At 27.7% G+C, this 20,682-nt stretch overlaps 2 protein-coding genes across 3 annotated transcripts in view; one reads left to right on the forward strand and one right to left on the reverse strand.

Moving 5' to 3' along the window:
• LOC107457447 (nucleolar protein 11) overlaps positions 1 to 3,425 on the reverse strand; it is a 27,278-nt gene extending 23,853 nt beyond the window's left edge. Inside the window, exons 1-2 of one of the 2 annotated variants that reach the window (XM_043046696.2) lie at positions 3,187 to 3,425; positions 816 to 929 (exon numbers count right to left, since the gene is read on the reverse strand). In XM_043046696.2, the coding sequence (XP_042902630.1) occupies positions 816 to 929; positions 3,187 to 3,306 (234 nt within the window). In that variant the 5' untranslated portion in view covers positions 3,307 to 3,425. The remainder of the gene's footprint in view (positions 1 to 815; positions 930 to 3,186) is intronic. The other variant, XM_043046697.2, reaches the window with a different exon arrangement.
• Positions 3,426 to 3,836: 411 nt separating this feature from the next.
• On the forward strand, positions 3,837 to 4,271 carry LOC139427285 (rhodanese domain-containing protein CG4456-like). The gene has a single exon (XM_071188370.1). It carries the CDS (start codon positions 3,837 to 3,839, stop codon positions 4,269 to 4,271), a length of 435 nt encoding a protein of 144 aa, XP_071044471.1.
• The last annotated feature ends 16,411 nt before the right edge of the window (positions 4,272 to 20,682 follow it).

Raw genomic sequence — 20,682 nt, forward strand, 5'->3', positions numbered from 1 at the left:
AGCAGTGTTTTCACTACAGCGCGAGAACGCGAGAATCTCGCATATTTTTTTCTTTTCTCGCATTAAAAAATGATTACCGCGAGAAATTCGCGCATTCTATAAATCAATTTCAAAATTCGCGAATTTCTCGCATTTTGGAAAAAGCTTCGAATTACGCCAATTAGAATAAAATCCATTTCACTTTTCTTCCTGGATCTTTCATTATTTTCAACATTTGCCCCGTTAGCTAGATTCCCTATTTACCAGTATTGTTCAGAACTTTTTCGAGCAACAGAACACAACCTCTCCGAACCACGGAACACCTTTCAGAACACATTTCTCTGCAACCACGTGTTTACCGCAGGTAAGGTTTTTTCATGTAAGACGTTCAAATTTTTTATGCACTAATGTAAGATAGACAAATACCTAGTAAAGGCAAAATCTTCTATGATGATGCAGCAAGAATATTCAATGCTTTAAAAAAATAGAAGACGTTAAAAATGTATTATAATGAAAGAAATTTTATTTTCAAGTCTATTTGTATTTTTTCAGTTTTTAGAAATCTCACTTAACTTTCTAGAAAGGGTGAGAAATTCTCACCCATTTTTTTTCTATGATGAAAACACTGAATTAATCAACATAATTTTCATAAGAGATAGTTTCCAAATCTAAAACTGCATACCTCTTTAGAAAAGCTTCATAAAATTAAAGTTAAAGAAGTAGAAAAAATTAAAGCTAAAATATACAAAAAAAAAAATGTTTTTAAATGTATGATAATCATGCATCATTTTATACATATTACTTAAATTAAATAACTTCATTTCAAACAGACTTACATTATTATTAACTATACAATATAAAGAATCATCTTCAGAACAATATACAGCAGCAGATGAAAAAAAGTGAGGGTGTTCTAAATTCCAAGAGTGTAATAACTTTTGATCTTGTATCTGTGAAGGATAATATGGCATATATGATGAATAACAAAATATTAAATTAATAATTTACATTGTATATAAGAATATATAATATAAGAATACATTAATGAATCATAATGAAAGTTTATCACAGTTGAATAACTAAATTTTAAATATGTTTACATTTTCAAAAATATTACGCACATTATAATATGTAATAAATGCAAATAATGCTCAACGTTTCTGAAAAATGAGCAGAAAATATCTATTCTACAGTCAAGTTTGTTTCACACATTTTATAGTTTCACAAAATCAGTTGTGTTTCACGCTCCACATATGTAATTTTTAAATCCAAGTTTTTATGTCTTAGTCAATCATAAAAAACAGTGGCTTGAGTTTAAAGACGAACATGACCATTAAGATCCCTGAACATTACATCACATGATTTATGCTTATGGAATTACATCACAGGTACTGTTTGTGAATCACTGAGAAAAATACCATTTAGGCGATTTATGGAAATCATTGGTAATGTGTCACTTGATTACAAATTAGGTGCATTTTGTAAAATCTTTGAGGAGATGTGAAAAGCAACTGCATCCAAAATTTGAGGTAGCTATAATATATAGCATTAAAATTTTAAGCACATTTTTATTTTAAGGTTTTTTCCTTTTTTCATCTTTTACAAGAGAAATGTAAATATTATTTCAATTTGATATGTAAGGCCATATAAAAATTGACAAATGCCTAACAAAACATAAATAAAATTAAAGACTGTGATTATAAAGTTATTATGGTAACGTGCACTAAGGTAATTGGTTTATTTCCTTCTAAAATAAAACTTTAATTTAAAAAGATTACCACCACTGTCACCAAGTTTGATTTAAACACACTAGTATCTAAATAAAAAGCATAGCAAACTCGGCTTCCAAGGCGATTCAAGTAGAAGTGCAGACTCATAAACAATATAAAGTAAAGCACTGCTGTAACAACCAGAAGTCAGCCAAGGGTCTATAATGTGTATGAGTCACGTTTGCTTCCTAGAAAAGTCAGTTACTCATAGATCTGAATTTGGGCAGTCCTCAAATCATCAATGGGGGCAGAACATAACATATACAGTAATAGCCCCTTTTCTCTTTGCTGATTATAAAATTAAGTAAAAATATCAAATAAACAATTTAACAGAACAGGCAGCGATTTTCGTGCTTAAAGATAGTATCATAATTATGGCGGAGAAGCAGATTGAATCAATTGCAAGATACACATGGGTGCTACTCTAATTAACACCAATTAACTGGGTCTAGTGCTGTGTACCAGAATTTTCCATAATCATTTGCTCCAAGATGTACCTTTGCATGATAAAGGCTGATATATCATAATCATTTTCTCATATATCATTATCAACTAGGAATTTACAATTTCTAAAATTTTTTTATTTGTTTATTTTGACAGCAAACAAGATAAAAATAACGGCCAACCTTGACAGCTTTTAACATTACTAAATAATAAACTACGTGCTATTTTTTTTGCATGAATCTATTCCTCTCAACTTATTTTTCGGTTCATCATTAATTATATTTGTCCTATCTCTATAAATTTAAAAGTAAATCTTAATTTAACTGTGGTCAGCATTTCAAAACGTTGAGGGGAAATGAAAACTCAAACAAATTTAGACACAACATTAATACAAATTTCACTTAAGCAAGCAGGTGCTAAATTTTCTATCTTATTCATGAATTTCTAATGCAGTGTGACAATAGTACTTAATCATTTGGCAATAATTATGAAAAAAATGAGTCTTCATTAAAATATAATACTTATTTTTAACAGAAAATATCTTACTTTTACAGGAAAAAGAAAATTTAATTAAAAAAAAATAATAAGTGGGAAAGAGATATTAATTGATGAAATTTAGTCTACTGATCTTATCTCAAGACTGATTTCAGTCTCCAGGACTGAAGAGTGGTATCCATACAGAATCAAATTCAATTTAAGTCTAGTATCAAATCGGATGCACATCTCTCATTTATGATACATTATATTGTTGATTAATAGCTTAATTTCATGACATATTTGTTCTTAAAAAATAATAAGTCTTAATATGAAAGCAAAGTAAAGTAAAAGAGAAACAAAATATTCTTAGAAAATAACAATCAAAATAATAAAGAAACAAATTAAAAGAGAAATAAAATAATGAGCAATTTAAGATACTTTTAAATACAAATGTAAGTGAGGTGCAACAAGAATTTCATACAGAAAGGTAATTGTAAACATCAAAGTAAAGACATACTTTTACAATTGAATTGCTTCCATCGTTAATCAAAAGACTTTCTTTAATAGAAATAGCAGGGAATTGACGGAATTTTTTCAAAGTAACATTTTTAAATAAAAATTCGTCAGAAAATTTCATTTTCAATCTTATAGCAAAGGAAAGGAATATGTTTTTCAAAACTCGAAAATTCTCATATACGCATATACACAAAAAACACAAATAAACAAACGTGCAAACGCTGTTTACAGTTATGGTTATGATTCAAATAAAAAAATTTAATGAAAAAAGAGGCGACAAGTTTTTCATATAAATATTATTTTCTTAATTAAAAACAAAAAAGCTTTGATTTAAATGAATCAGAAACTTTTTATATTTTATTTATTAATTTTACTCGGTGATTCGTAATGGCCAATGTTTCAGAAGTTTACATCATATTATGTTTTCAGAAGTTTACATCATGCAGTTTAAATCCAAGCGTAAAGTTAATCATTTATCAAATGTGATGTTAACAATTTTTTTAAAATTATTTTTTATCTCAGCTTTTAATTACTACTTCGAAAATTTTTAGCTTCAATTCGCTTAATTAGCCAATTCACTTAAGTATCCAATCACAATCAATAATCATTCTAATAATTATCAAGTTACTGTGATTTTACTTACTTGTTGCAATGTTCAGATTTGTCAAATCGCTCTCACGACAAACTGTGAAGTATTCTACCTTTCTACCAAGAAATTTTTGTGATGTAAAATCAATTCCTATAGTTCAGTTTGATTTTGTGAAAGAAAAAGTGCTGAAAAAACAGTTGTTACTAGTTGATGTTCGTGAACCTGTCGAACTTAAAGAAGAAGGTAAGATCCCCAATTCGGTTAATATTCCTTTGGGACAAATTATGGAAGCTTTTAAAATGAATGATTCTGCATTTCAAACGAAGTATGGCGTTACGAAACCAAACTCCACATCCAATTTCGTGCTTACTTGCAAATCGGGTAAAAGAACCAATACAGCTTATGCAACATTGAATGAGCTTGGGTACAAAAATATTGCTGTATATTCTGGAAGTTTTCTTGACTGGATTGAAAGAGGTGGTCCTATTGAGAAATAAAATATCAAATGTGATGTAAAGAAATTGTTTTAATTATTTTTATCTCTTTATGCTAATAAACATCCTTAGAGCTTGGGTACAAAAATATTGCTGTATATTCTGGAAGCTTTCTTAACTGAATTGAAAGAGTCAGATGGTCCTAATGAGCAATAAAAGTTATTCCAATTGGGAAATAAAATGACGAATGTGATGTAAAGAAATTTTTTTTAATAATTTTTATCTCTTCATACTAATAAACATCATCAGAGCTTGGGTGCAAAAATATTGTGGTATATTCCTGGAAGTTTTCTTCCCTGGACTGTAAGAGATGGTCCTAATGAGAAATAAAAATTTTTAGTTATTAATACTGTTTTTACCCTCAGAGAAAATATATTGTTATAGAACATGTTATGTAGTTTACATATATAGATTTTGTAATTCTATGTATGAAATAAATTTTTATAATTCTTAAAACTGTACTTTGTAATACTTACGTTATTGTTATTGTGTGAATGTATGCAATAAAAAGGCATTTATAGTTTTCTTTTTATCTCTGAAGAAATTTTTTGTTTTTTATAGCTTTCTATGAAAATTAAATGCATTAAGAAAAAAAAGAAGCTTTTTATGAGGAATAATAGATTGTGTCTACATTACTGATTACCTAGTTTGAGATTTTTGCGTATCGGCTACTGATTACTGAATTAATATGGAAGAGTTAAACTGTGAATGATTTTTTAATTTGTGTGGCAATCATAAGCCTAAAACTTAAGTCTTACTTTTCTGTTTCATGTTTTTTTGCGTCCAACTTATAAGCAGTGATTGCATGAAACTGCTTAAAGGGTGCCAAAGGGTCTTCTTTACTCGTAATTGTAGACTTCAGAGAGCAATTCACTTGGAGTTAAGTTAGAAATTTCCTTGAATCTTAAAACTAAGTGCAAATATGACATTGTGCTTCTTGCTTAGTAGCATTACATAACATTCAGAATTCTGCCATTGATATTATTGCATATCTGTAAAATGCAAGACAGTTTAAATATTGAAAAGGCATTTACTTATTTAGTTGTTCTGTAAAAGATGAAGTTGCTTGGGTTTTGTAATGTCAGGTTCCTTCTGTAAACGATAAAGCTAAATTATTATTCCATGTTTACTTTTCTGAGGAATTGGTAGTTTATGCATAGGGTTTGCAATTGTTTTTTTATGGAATTCTAATGTTTATTTACTTTTAAACAGCAGGATTTTTCTGAAGCCTGCTTTTTGAGAAATCACGACCGTAAATTTTCTAGTAGTGTAATTCAAAAGATTCAATAAGGACATTCACTAGATACTTTAATAAATTTTATTTATTTCAAATGGAAGGATAAACGAAGGCATTTAAATCGAAAAACAGTTTTTAGTTAATTAAAACTTTTGTCCAGTAAGGGCCAAGCATAAAGTTCAGTTATGTCTCCTCGTTTTGAAATTTAGGTTCTTCTGTGGGAAAAATTAAGATAAATAATAATCTTAACCTGCCCCAATAATGCCTTTATCTCTTCATCACATTTTATTGATTATATAAGTCTATACGCCATGACTCCTTTTTATTTATGAAGGCAGTTAGGTACGTGAATGTAAATTTCAACAGTTTTGGGTTTAATTTTTTTTTTGCAATATGCTTTTTTTTTGTTGCTTCTCTTCTTATGAGTTTTATTCTTATCTTCCAAGTCTGAAATTTCTTATATTAGTAAATTCCGTTTCTTTTAATTTTAGGGAACCATTTTACATGACAGCTTACTTTGGAGAATTTTAGTTATTTTTTTTATGTATAGATCGACGGAGACAACCAATTTTGTTTGTTGTATAATGATAAAATAAGTGTAAAAATAACAAAATACACAGAATTACAATGTTTGATTCGGTATAACAGTGTTTGTCATTAATGTAGATACAAATTTGTATGAGGGATAAAATCTATTAAACATGTCATTTAAAATGTTCTATCATCAATTATTAATATTGAATGAGCTGGGATGCTAGTAAATGAAATAAAAGAAAATTTTAGCTGAAAAATTGTATAAAATGCAGTGATAATTACATTATAAACAAGTTTATCTAAGTGAATTTTTGTAATGCAAAATTGAAAGTAAATCAGTTTATTAGTTCAGGAGATAAAAAAGCTTAATCTAAAAATTTAATATCTTGGAAACTGTTCATTAGTTTACTTCAAATTTTATATTTTAGCTTAAAAATCTCATCTACATACATAACTAAAAAAACATTTATTTGTATAATTAATATAAATTCTTTTTTTAAAAACATTTTTCTTTTGATTTTGTTCCGTATCGTTTTTGTTTGACTAAATGAAATGTGCCTAAGTTAAGAAAGAATGCTTTTAATAAATTGCTTGTTATGATTTTAAATTATAGTTTTTAATCTTGTTGACAAGTTGTCAAGATCAGCGATAACATTAAACTATATGATCATACAATTGCATTGATTACTTGTCATTTCTATATTAAAAATATTTTCATTTGTATTTTTTATACGATAGCAAAAATACAGTTTTTATCGGAGTAAATGTTTCCGACAAGAGTATTAGTAATTTAAATAAGCAAAATGGCAAATAACTAGTGTTATTTTAATTGTTGGTTATGGTTACTAGCAGTTATGGTTTCTTGTAATTGTAATCATTGATCATAATTAATTGTAATAACTTTTTCAATAGAATTAGCTAATTCGAAATGTTTGTGTCATCTAGTTTACAAGTCACTGAGTACTATTAGTTATTACTTGTAATCAAAGTTGCAATGGAATTTTGTAATCAGTGCCCAACTTTGCTGTGTATAGTATGGAAGGTAAAATGCAATTCGAGTAAACTTTGAAATCAATATTGGATGTAATGTGATTACTTAAAATTAAAATAGCAATTGTAATCATGGTTAAATGGAATCAGAATTGCTTGTGATTGTTTATCACTATTAATTACAATCGTTAATTATTGCTTCATTACTTATAATTGGAATTCAATATTGGTTTTAATTACAACTAAATTATTATACTAATTTTAAATTATTCCTTAGGATAAATATTATAATTGTAATCAGTAATTACATTATCCTAACAATTACAAGTGCTTGGTTGCTTGTAATCACTTATATTTTCCCAACTTTCCAATAGCCATTGATTTGTTCATTCATGATCCCTTATTTTCTCCTGAAGACTGCCTTCCTCAACATGTATTTAAACTTTGTATCTCTATTAATTTGAGTTTCCTTTAAGAAGAAAAATAGTTTGATAACTGATTTTACATAATTATGAGGTAAATTTTAATCATAATATTATAAGAGTTTTATAAATATATTTTTTAAAATTTTTTATCCTGGTCCTATCCACAGTGAGGTTTTTCCATTTTCTCTTATGGGTAATCTTTAAAAGTCTCTTTCAATAGAATGAAGTCGTTTTGGTGTGCTCCCATTGAGTTAGTAATGTGAGATTTTTCACGAGGTTCAAGCCATCTTTGCCAATTGCATTTTATGACACCTTCATCATATCAAATTACTTTTAATTCGTACATCATCATTAAACTAAACAATATTGGTGTCTGTGAACAAATTTTAAGGGCGTTACTGTAATTGCAATCTTTGAGATTGCATCGTAGTAGGTACACATGATTTAAGAAACTTTTGTAGTGTTCTATGAGACAGATAAAGCAAAACAGATGAAAATTTCTGTCATATATCATTGTTCAACCATGAGAAAATTTTTATTGAAAAATTTTCATGAAATTTAGAATAGTAATTATATTTATACTTTTCAGATTAAGAATTGCCACAAATGTGTGTTTTTAGTAAATATGGAATATATTTATTTTAATATTAAATAATCATTAATAAAAAAAAAATGGATGACTTAAAATTTTGTGAACTGCTTTGACAAAGACCTTTTGCATCTAAAATACATTGGGCATGGGGCCAGTGCAAAAATATTCACTCCCTGATGTGGTGTTATTCTCAAAAAGTGATTGAAATAAAATGGAAATTACTGAAATACATCAGAATAATACAAATGTGCTTATAAGGAATGCAGCTGAATAATATAGACATAAATTACAATACTTTAGCAAGGGATGCAATCTTAAAAAATATTTAAGCATAAAAGTTATTGTCTCTTTTAATATTATAGGCTCATTCAAAGTTTTTAAGTATATGAGTTGGAGAACTACGTAGCCACAATGTAGGCCTGGGTTAAAATAGCCTCGAAAACTTAAGTTTTATGCTATGTAATTAGGAAAAAAAATTACATATGGAATGCAACTTGATGTGATATTAGTCTCAAAATTATTAATATTATTTTCATGCTTATTTTAATTTTTACTTTTCTAGTAAAGGGCAGTTAAAAGATTATACAGTTAAAAATCTTGTATTTTATGCTGCGTTTACCTGTACAGCCAATGCAACAACATAAGAACAAAACTGCAACAACCAAAAATAAATAAATAAAATGTGTTTTTCAGGATCAAAGTAAGCCAGGTTTACTGTACCTCACTTGTTAACCCTATAACGGACCATTTATTTCTAGTAAATGTAAATTAAAATATTTCTGGAATTGGTATAATAAAAAAATTCATTTATCTTATTAGCAAATATTAATTTAAATTTTAAGCGCCATTTTTTTCTTGGTAAGTATGTTTCTTTCGACCCATTAGGTATTATAAAAAAGTAAGAAACTTACTGACTTCCATTTTTTATTCAATTTATAAAATAAGTTTTATAAATACTGCCAAAGTAATTATATATATTATTACTTTTTACAACCTATAATGGACCATTTATTTCTAGAAAAGGTAAATTAAAATATTTCTGGAATTGGTGTAAGAAAAAAACTCATTTAGCTTATTAGAAAATATTAATTAAAATTTTAAACGCCATTTTTTTGTTGGTTAGTATGTTTCTTTCGGCCCATTAGGTATTATAAAAAGCAAGAAACTTACTGACTTCCCTTTATTATTTATTTATAAAATAAGTTTTATAAATACTGCAAAAGTAATTATATATATTATAACTTTTTACAAGTTTTATAAAACTGGTTTATGGTCAGCAATTTAATATAAACGTATTTCATTAGAGATGAAACGAAAGGAAACTGAAAAAAAAAAGAAAAGTTTATCATGGACTTTTGGTAATGGCTATGGACTTTTGGTTAAATAGTTTATTAAAGACTTTTAAAATTAAGGTTAAGTATATTTACAGCGGCCTTAAATGGTTAAAAATCTAAGCAATAGTATCTCCTGAAAATTTGTATAAATTAAGATATTTAAAAAATAATGCGTAATCGAATTATGAGAGGTGTTAAAATGACGAAATTTTGTAACGCAGCTTCTCGAACTTACAATCTTCCTAACTTTCTTCATAAAGAAAAACAAAAATTAAGATTGACAATGTTTTATAATTGTTTTTATTTATTAGTACATGCATTAATAGCTGTTGTTTTCATTCATAAGGGATTTCGAAAGTTGTTCAAACTTCCGCATAGCTTTAATAATTAACACAAATTCTTCGTCAGCATATAGAGTTAAAAACGGTGTAATTATTTAAGAATTGGTTTGTCACTCAATTTAAAACAATAGAGAAAATAATTGATAAGGATCAGTAAGTTATGTAAAGTCAATTTACTGTAACAAAAGTCTCAGTTGGATTAAAACATTAAAATAAATGATCATTTTGTAATTTTTAGGTCACATTAATTGACCAGTGATAATTCTGTAAAAGTAATATATTCTAACAATACTATCATTAGCTAGGAACTCTAATAAGTATTGTGCACGTTCTAATGTGTAAAAATCTTTTTTTTCTAAGACAAATCCAACAGTATTAGTATGCAATTGAAGCATAAAATTAAGACTTTATAGGGCTCATATTATTTTTTCTTCAAATCATTCCGTTAGATATGTTCAATGCATATTGGTACCGAGCTTTTTTATTATTAAATAAACTATAAAATATTTGATTCAAAGACTTAGTTCAAAAGTATTAATATAAAACAGAATCATAATTTTTAGCGGGGTTCTAAAAAAGGTCCGTAAAATATAAAAAAAAAAAAAAAAATCAACTGTCAATTTCATATGTATAGAATATTTTTTCAAGTCAATGAGCCATCGGACATTTATTGCTATATTAAAAAAAGATTATTTTCAAAGTTTCAAGCATTTATGCAGCTGGTAACATGGTAAACAATAGTTTTGAAAATATGTTAAATACAGTAGTCAAATTTTTTTAAATTTCTATTTTTTTAAGTTAAACTACTCTTTTTTTGGTTTATTCTTTTTACATTGTTTAAATAGATGATAAAGCAATAGAAACATACAAAAATATTGATTATTACTCAATATTTTACAGAAATATAAGCAATACTCCTTAAGTGGGCGGGGCTACCCGACTCTCCCCTATAAATTTTTTTTTGCTGTCCATTTTCAATTTTTATAAATAGACTTTTGTGTATTCATGTGAATTTTTAAAAAAACATTAATTTCAACAGTTTATTTAAATTTAATAAACTTGTTTGTTAAACCTTAAAGTTTTATCGATGTAAATTGTAAAAAATACATTAATCATAAAATAAATTATTGGGAGTACAAATTAGTTCGGTCCGTTTTCAAAAGATGGCTCTGACTGTTATGAATGTTTCATAGTGACAGCTGGTTTCGGTGGTTTCAGAGAGGTTAGACATATGTCAATAATATACAGTTTATATCGCTTTGAGTTTCATACAAAAACCCTGTTTTTTACTTTGTTGAATATGTCAAATTTTGTGGTAACTAAGCAACATTTGAGGGAGGTTTTATGTTTCTGCTTTAATTGGAAGAAGAGTGCAGATGAAGGGCATCGAATGCTTGTAGAAGTTTATGGTGACAATGCTCCTACTGATAAATCATGTAGGGAATGGTTTCGACGTTTCAAGAAAGGTGAATGAAGAATGGTGTTAGTATGTGAATGCAGGGACTAATATAGGGGATAAGGACATTTAACTTTCCCCGGGGGGGTTCAGAAAAGCAACACGCTTTTGACAGACCGGTTTTACGCACAAAAAGTGGCGTTCGCGTCGTTCCAGTGATTATTTTCTAACATCCCCGCCGTACCTTAGCATTGCGCGTAATCGATGTTGATCATTAAAAAGCAATTTAATTTAAATTCTAAAATTTTTTCATTTCCGTAAACCAGTATATTATTTTGTATATTGTTTAAAGATGTCTATTCATTGCTCATAATTTATTTGTTAGTTTATTGAAGCTTTAAAAGCAGAGATCATTCAGATTACGAGCAATTATATACTATAGTTTCGGTTTTGTTTAGTTTCGGTTTACAGAACTTAGGTTAATTAAAATCGAAGGAAGGATATTTGCTTATTCAACCATAGTTATTAGTTTGGAGAGTCTGGTTCTATTATAACTGAAGTATANAAGACTGGCAATGTTTTATAATTGTTTATATTTATTAGTACATGCATTTAATAGCTGTTGTTTTCTGTCATAAAGGATTTCGAAAGTTGTTCAAACTTCCGCATAGCTTTAATAATTAACACAAATTCTTCGTCAGCAAATAGAGTTAAAAATGGTGTAATTATTTTAGAATTAGTTTGTCACACAATTTAAAACAATAGAGAAAATAATTGATAAGGATCAGTAAGTTATGTAAAGTCGACTTACTGTAACAAAAGTCTCAGCTGGATTAAAACATTAAAATAAATGATCATTTTGTAATTTTTAGGTCACATTAATTGACCAGTGATAATTCAGCAAAAGTAATATATTCTAACAATACTATCATTAGTTGTGAACTCAAATAAGTATTGTGCACATTCTAATGTTTAAAAATCTTTTATTCTAAGACAAATCGAACAGTATTAATATGTAACTGAAGCATTATAATATGCCTTCAGAATTCATTATGAAGCTGAAACGTCAAAAACTTTCAGTCATTTATTATTATTTTTTCTTCAAATTATTCCGTTACATATGTTCAATGCATATTAGTTTTAGGCTTTTTTATTATTAAACTGTAAAATCTCTGATTTAAAGACTTATTCAAAAGTATTAATATAAAACAGAACCAGAATTTTTAGCTGGGTTCGGAAAAAGGTCCGTAAAATATTTCCAAAAAATCACGTCCAATTTTTTTTTGTTGTCCTTTTCAATTTTTATAAATGTACTTCTGTGTATTCATGTGAATTTAAAAAAAAAATAATTTCAACAGTTTATTTAAATTTAATAAACCAGTTTGTTAAACTTAAAGCTAAAAATTTTATTTATGCAAATTGTAAAAAATACATTAATCATAAAATAAACTACAGTTAATTTTTCTAAATTAATATAGGATGCACATTAGCTGCAATGCACTTTTAACATTGGGAATTTTATAAACCGACATTCTATAAACATGAAATAAAACCGTTATGCTTTAAGTTTTTTTATGATTTAATTTCGCATAAAAAATAAAAGAAAGATCAATTTTAACCCCAAACAGTCTTGAGATTGAAAATTAAAAATAATACATCAGTTTAAGGCAATGGCATGCAAAGAGGAAACCAAGGAAGAAACCACCCTGGCATTCAGCCTATATAAGGGAACATCTAATCTACGAAATCGAATGACTTTAAAACTTTAAATTTTACTACTGTTATTTTTATTATTTATTACTCTATGACGAATGTAATATGATTTCCAGATAAACTTAATGACGGAGTTTTTGGGGAGAGATTAAGAGAAAGATTACCAATAAAATTTAAACACTCTTTTTACATTTGATTAGCGTTTGCTTGAAATATAAAATTTTTTTTTACCATAGAATAATTTCTTCTTATTTTGCCTTTAATTATTACTCTTCTCTGGTCATGGGTATCTACATTTGAACGCTACTGATTTTTGGTGAAGTGATTGATGTGACAAATCGTGCCTAGTTCGAAACCACGATTTGCAATTAAGTGCATAATACTTATCAGAATAAGTGACATTATGTTTATTTATCTGACCAAATGTTAAATCTTTTCTTTCCTACCATTCTGAATAGGAGAAAAAAGCAACAGAAAACAACATAATTTAATTCATTATTGTCTAGTGTCTTATTTAAAAAAACGTAATTAACTTTTTCAAAAATGCTGGCGAAGTTTTTGAGCGTTAAAATATTGAAGAAAAAGATCAATAAAATTTATGAATAACTCTTTTGCATGAAATATTAAGTTTTTTTTTTTGCCATTAAATAAATTCTTCTCATTTTCCCTTTAGTGATTAATCTGTCCTTATCAGTGACATCAAATCAGTGAGATTTTCCCGGGCATCCACATTTGAACGCCACTGATTTCGGTGAAATGACTGAGGTGACAAATTATGCCCTGCTCAAATCCACGATTTGCAATCAAGCACATAACATTTAGCTCATCATTGTCTAGTAAGTGACATAATGGTTAATTATATGTGCAAATGTTAAACCTTTTATTTTCCCCTACAATTCTGAGCAGGGGAAAATGGCAAGAGAAAACAACATAATTTAGCTCATATTGTCCAGTGTCCTATTTAAAGAATGTCAACTTTTTTCAAAAATGCGCAGTTTGCACAATAGATTCCTTATTTTCAATTTATTTTGCAGAAACAAACAAGTTCTGCCAACCATAAAACATTATTAATAATAGTAATAATTATATTTTTTTATGAATTCTTTTCAAAGCTGAAGTTATATTTAACAGAAGGAAATCGCAACTTGGTTTTATACATATGCCATATTTTAATAAATAATCCAATAGAACTGAAGCAGAAAATAAATGCTTGATTAAAAACTTCATTGGTTTCATATTTTTCCAACCATCTTCATATATTTTATTAAGTTAATGAAATTTTTAATCAAGTATATATACCTCATTTGTTATGGATGCGAAATTTGTAGTCGGCATTAATGGTTTAAAACTAAAATCTATATATATATTTCTCTAACACGGCACCAAAAAAAAGCCTCATTACAACTCCCCGAATGGCAACGTTAGAAAANTTTTATTAAGTTAATGAAATTTTTAATCAATTATATATACCTCATTTGTTATGGATGCGAAATTTGTAGTCGGCATTAATGGTTTAAAACTAAAATTCGATATATTTATTGGTGAGGAATTTTAGAATTGAACGAAGAAAAAGATTGAATGAGGAATTGAATAGTAATTAATAGAAAAGTTTTAAATAATGTCTTTAACTTTTTTTTCTCACAAAAACAAAACATGATTTTTTTCATATCAAAAGAAAAAAAACAGGTGAGGTTAACAAGTACTAAACAATCATTGTTTAATACCGCTTGTTGAATGCTCATTAGTTTCTTTACAATGTTATCATGTGCTTCTTTTACGATTCATAAATAATTTTTTAAAAAGAGTTTACCCGTATATGAGGTGATTACAATCATTTGACAGGTTGACGACTCGTTCAAAAATTAACAGCGTTGTTTAACCAGGTTAGTTCCACTTATTTTAGATGGCAGATGATTCTCAATTAATACTATTTTAGTTTTCACTTAGATAATTAATATTGTTGAACATGCCTGCGTTTGTTTTCCAGTTCAAAACATTTAGTCACGCAATGGTGTTCATCGCTGTTTCGATTAGACAAACAATACCCATGGTCCATTTACGTAACTTGTATGCACTGTTTTTTATACGATGAAAAGTATTTTGTCAATTTCTTTCAATGATAATTGGATTGTTTTAAAGCAACAATCTCTCTATATTTTTTTCGATTATGTAGTACCATAAACTTGGGTATTTCTCTATCAGTTGGCTATCACTATCATTTTGTTAGGTTGTCTGAAGTAATAATTACTTCTAGTGCTAAAAAATAGTTTAAGTACCTCTGAATAGTCAGTTATACGTTGAGTACTTATTTAGAATAATTTTTTCTTTATAGAAAAGTAAAAACTTAATTGCGAAAGAATTATTTAGATCTATTTTTGATCCTTCCNTCAGTTATACGTTAAGTACTTATTTAGAATAATTTTTTCTTTTTCGAAAAGTACCATAAACTTGGGTATTTCTCTATCAGTTGGCTATCACTATCATTTTGTTAGGATGTCTGAAGTACAGTAATAATTATTTGTAGTAATAAAAAATAGTTATATGTTAAATATTTATTTAGATTCATTTAGCTGCCTTAAGTAATAATATAAGCAGCACTGAATAGTCAGTTATACGTTAAGTACTTATTTAGAATAATTTTTTCTTATTCGAAAAGTACCATAAACTTGGGTATTTCTCTATCAGTTGGCTATCACTATCATTTTGTTAGGTTGCCTGAAGTAATAATTACTTCAAGTTCTAAAAAATAGTTTAAATATTTATTTAGATTCATTTAGTTGTCTTAAGTAATAATATAAGCAGCACTGAATTGTCAGTTATACGTTAAGTACTTATTTAGAATAATTTTTTCTTTTTCGAAAAGTACCATAAACTTGGGTATTTCTCTATCAGTTGGCTATCACTATCATTTTGTTAGGTTGTCTGAAGTATAGTAATAATTATTTGTAGTACTAAAAAATAGTTATATTTTAAATATTTATTTAGATTCATTTAGTTGTCTTAAGTAATAATTTAAGTAGCGCTGAATAGCAGTTATACGTTAAGTACTTATTTAGAATAATTTTTTCGATTATAGAAAAGATTAAACTTAATTACGAAAGAATTATTTAGATTTATTTTTGATCCTTCCTAAAATGGCTGTCGAAATTTTAAAATATACGGTGCTATGGTGCCGCATACTTTCATGCCAATTAATGATGAAGGAGCTCGCCGTTTTTGAGCAATAGCATATAGATATATACGATGTTGAAGTTATGGCTCGAGGGGAGCAAGAGGAAGTAGTACAGCACAAAATGGAGTATTGGGATGAGTTTTCTTTCTTATCTTACAACGGAGATGGAAAAAATTTCCATACTTCTGTTGCCTATTTTGTTCAAATGTGCCTAACTCATACTTAGGTATTTAATGGCTTCTGGAATTCAATACATTAAGAATTTTGACAATATCGCAGACACTTCTTGAGAATAGTTAAAATTGAAATCAAAGTACCTCAGTGCGGGCAACAACCAGATGGTGAAAAAATTTGATTAATACATTGTTTATAACTAATTAAGGTGTTAGTATTAGAGGAAGAGTCGAAGAATTAGAATATTTAAATACATTTGTGCTGTTCATTCCGCTTGGTTACCATTAAAATTTATTTATGTTGTGCAAGATAATTTTGAAAGGTGACAAGCCTTGTCCCCAAAGACCGCTAGTGCTTTACATATTTTCTCTGTTCATATTTTCACTTTAGTTTTGTCCTTCCGTGAGTGATTGTCTCTAGAATTTAAAATTTATTTCTTTACTATTCCCTCTTCCCTTATTCTATAGTAAGGAAAAGGTATATAGGGTTGAGAAAAAAAAATTATTATAAAACGAATACGAAAAAAAAAAATCGTTCATGCACTGTGTTTAAAACTTTTTGTCTTTTTTGTGATTAAAAATTTTTAATATCGGAACTATGAGAGGTTGGAAAAGTACTGCAAAATTTGAATCAGATTTTTTTAATGCTAAAAAGCATTCAAGTAAAACAATTTTTTGGTCATTCAGTTAAAGTTTATTGCAAGAAAGTTTTAAATTTACATTTTGAGAGTGTTGATTTTTGAGCGTGTTATACGATAGCTCTCGTTTATATCAGCTGCGACTGTAAAGTATTTTATCAAAAAACTATCGTTTGCATATTTCTAAACATTTTTATTATTTACAATTTTTTTTATATCGATTATAATATCGTTTGCATTATTTTATGGAATTCCAGTTAAAAATTAATTCAGTTCAGTTTTTGTTTTGTTCTACCACTCAAAAGATGAGTTTCTGTTAGTTTTCTATTGCTTAAAAGGTGAGCTTTTCATTCGAGACTATAAATAATTCATTTTTATAATAGCTATCTCTTTATTGCTTTTTTAAAGCAGCTAATCTAAAAGTTTTAACTTAGCTTTTAAGAGCGACCTTAATATTGAGCTATGTTAAACCATACTCTTGTGCTTCTCAAAGAAGATTAAATGATGCTATGATTAAATTTGAATAGTAACACTGTTAATTTTAACACCTTATTAAAGTTGTAACTAATTTACTTCGTATTATGGTTTAAGGTACCAATATTACGTTTCACCTTTTAACAGATGATTCCTGGACATTAGTTGTCTAAAGTATATTTGAAAGCTTCTAGATTAGCATATTTTGCTTGAGGTTAGAGCAATAAAAAATTTATACAATTTCGCATTTTTGAATTTCATATGCAAGGAAAGAACGTATTTTAGCTTATAAGAATATTTTATTTTATTTTATATTTTTATATTATATGAATAGCAGACCCAATTTAGAGTTTATAACTACCAATGTAATCTTAGTCTTGTAATTTTGAACCCAATCCGAGCAGCCATAGTTGAGCTTCGAACCCGGGTTACCTCATTGGAGGGCGAGCGCTCTATCCCCTGAGCCACCATGGCTCTTGTAAGGATATTGTATAAATTGTTTTGTTGAAAATTAAAAAAAAACGTGAGAAATAGTGATAAATAATTTCATTTGAAAACCAAAACGTCTTAGATAGGCGCTTAAGACTGAAAAATTATAAAAATGTTCGAAATTTTAAAGTTTTGATAGTAATACTATAAGCTTATATTTGTAAGCACCTTTCGCTCATATTTCTTCTGGAGGTAACATTAATTCTGAGAATTTTTTTTACATTAAAAAGTCTTCTAGTATTGTAAATAAAAAAAATTCATGCACAAGTTCTAAATTTATTGGATTACATTAAAGTACAGGAATATACTTTGTATGGGATAAAAGTTGTAAAAAACTTTGAATTGCAAAGACGGTCAGCAAACGTATTCTAGTTTACAATAATAATGCATCATTAGTATTTTATTGAGAATAAAAGATATGAAGAAAAAGTAAACTTTAATTGAATTTAAAAACCAACAAATTCGAAGCAACGTTTTAATTTTAAACTACTAGCTTGATGAAAAATTAATTGTCTGGAGTTTAATATAAATTACGTTTTCAAAAAACAAATTGGCGAAATTTTACATTTTACACTATAATTTATAAATCAATGAATTATTCGTTATTTTTTACTTATTTTTATAAGCATAAACATTGAAGTGGTAGATAAAATTTTAAAATATTAAAAAAATAGATAATTATCAACTTTAGATATCTGTAATATCAACCTTTTGCTTCATTTTTGAAAGAACATAGTGGGCGCTGGTTGAAAATGGATAAAACTTAACCTAACAACCATGCATAACTGTTAAAAATACCCAGCTATTATGAAAGTTGCGAATTTTTTGCTTAAAAGTGCTTTTATAACAGGAAATCAATGCCTACGAAGAACAGTTTATACCACAGGAGAAATATTTTATGGCAGATTCTGTTTTATTTACATAAATAGTTTTTAATTTAAAGTAAAGAAAAAAGGGAGTTTATGTAAACCTAGAATAAACCGTGAAATGTCAGATGCTGAAATATTTTTTTTTTTAAATATCAAAATGCGAACAAATTATGTCAGGATTACGCTGCAGGGAAGTTATCCTGCCGTAATTTATCAGCATTTTGATATTTTGAAAGACAAAAAAAGAAGAAGAAAGCTTCAGCATTTGATACTTCATGGTTTACTCCTAGTAAACAGGAATTCACTTTTTTCTATACTTTAAAATTTAGTTCATTAATTTAAATAAAACAGAATTTGCCAAGAAATATTTCATCTGAGGTACAAAGTCCCGTTCAGACTCAAAAAAGGTAAACAGGATCTAAAAAGAAGGCTTTTAGTTAGTAATTATGAACAAGCGTATATTTTTGTTCCCCTTCCCCCAAATTTCCATGGAATGCAACAGAAGCTTTTGAATATCTATCGCTTCGAGACACAGTGGAATTACAAAATCTACACATCTCCAAATCATGCAAGCGCGTAACGAATTCCACCTAAATATCTGAATCCCAACCACACCAACTCAATAATCGCATTCTTAATAACAGTTCTTTTTGTACACATTCACTACTAGTAATGATAGGTTTTCTGGTTATGTTATAGATCTTTAATACTACAAAAGTCCCGATTTCGTGCCGTACAGAGACACGATAGAGAGTGAAAAGCAATGAAAAAAGTCATTGTTATGGGGGAAAAAAGGCGGATTGTTTGTAGAGTATTGTTCTTTAATTGTAGTTCCGACTGTTTGGAAAAGCGTAAAATGTCGAAGGTGTCATGTTAGAGATGTTTCCTGTAGAAGGCGGGTGTACGTGACGGGTTTTTTAAGAAGGAATTTTAGTAATAACCAACCGAAACATTACTTTTATCAGATAGATGCACTTTCTATGGGGTATTATAATTGATTTGGAGCATTGGGTTGGTAACTGATATATGTTATGATTAGTTTTCTTTTCAGTGAAAATATTATAGTTACAAATGAATTCTTCGTTCACTTTTTTCGTATGCTATTTTTTGGAAATAACTTTAATATTTCTATATAAATCACACATAAATGCTGCAAAATAAATACCAACTACATAGTTTTGTGTAATAGTTTAATGTGTGAAAAATAATACTTTAAAAAGAAATGAAATTCTTCGTGAAAACGATATTATCAATGTTACACTTATAGATTTATTTAATTTGAAAAAGTATAAAATTGAATAAATTGAAAAGAAAAGAAAAATCACGGGACAAACGATTTAATTAAACGGCATATTTTTGAATTTATTTATTTATTTTAAATTTATTTTTTTGCTGAAACAATGTATGTATATCAAGACTTGTTTTAAGTTTGAAATTTCGATATAAAAATACTTTGCGAGTTAAGTATATCTGAAAAACTCATTTTCTCATATTTCTCAATAGAAATTAAAGAGTAAAATTGGTAGCAATTTTAAACTTAGGATTAATACTTCAAAGTTGGAATATTTCAGAATTTGATCATATCAGTTGTATTAATGTGCATATAAATGTATTAATATTATTTTATATTCTTATTATCTACATAAATAAATAAATGATTCTTAAAAAAATGTAAAACATTCCCGCAACAGCCCTTTGTGAGCCAGGGGTCATGGAGTATAAGGTTCCAGAATTCCGTGACCAACGGCATGGTTGTGACTATGTGATCAGCACCTGCCCAGTGCCTTAACCACTGAACCATAGCAGCCGCGTGTCTCAGTGGATATGCGTGGCTGCTGAAAACACAGAAATGATGCGCGGCTGGTTAAAATACAGAACAAGTTTAAAAATTTTAACCCCTCTTCAGAAAAAAATTGAAAAAAAAAAAACAAAAACAATTGTGTAGATTTGTAAGCTAATGATTTGTTGAAATTCAGGAAAATAAATATTCGATTAACGGAAAAAAGTTTTAAAGAAATATATATGATAAACATTATC

Source organism: Parasteatoda tepidariorum, chromosome 2, assembly GCF_043381705.1.
Source record: "Parasteatoda tepidariorum isolate YZ-2023 chromosome 2, CAS_Ptep_4.0, whole genome shotgun sequence".
Taxonomy (NCBI): Eukaryota; Metazoa; Arthropoda; class Arachnida; order Araneae; family Theridiidae; genus Parasteatoda; species Parasteatoda tepidariorum.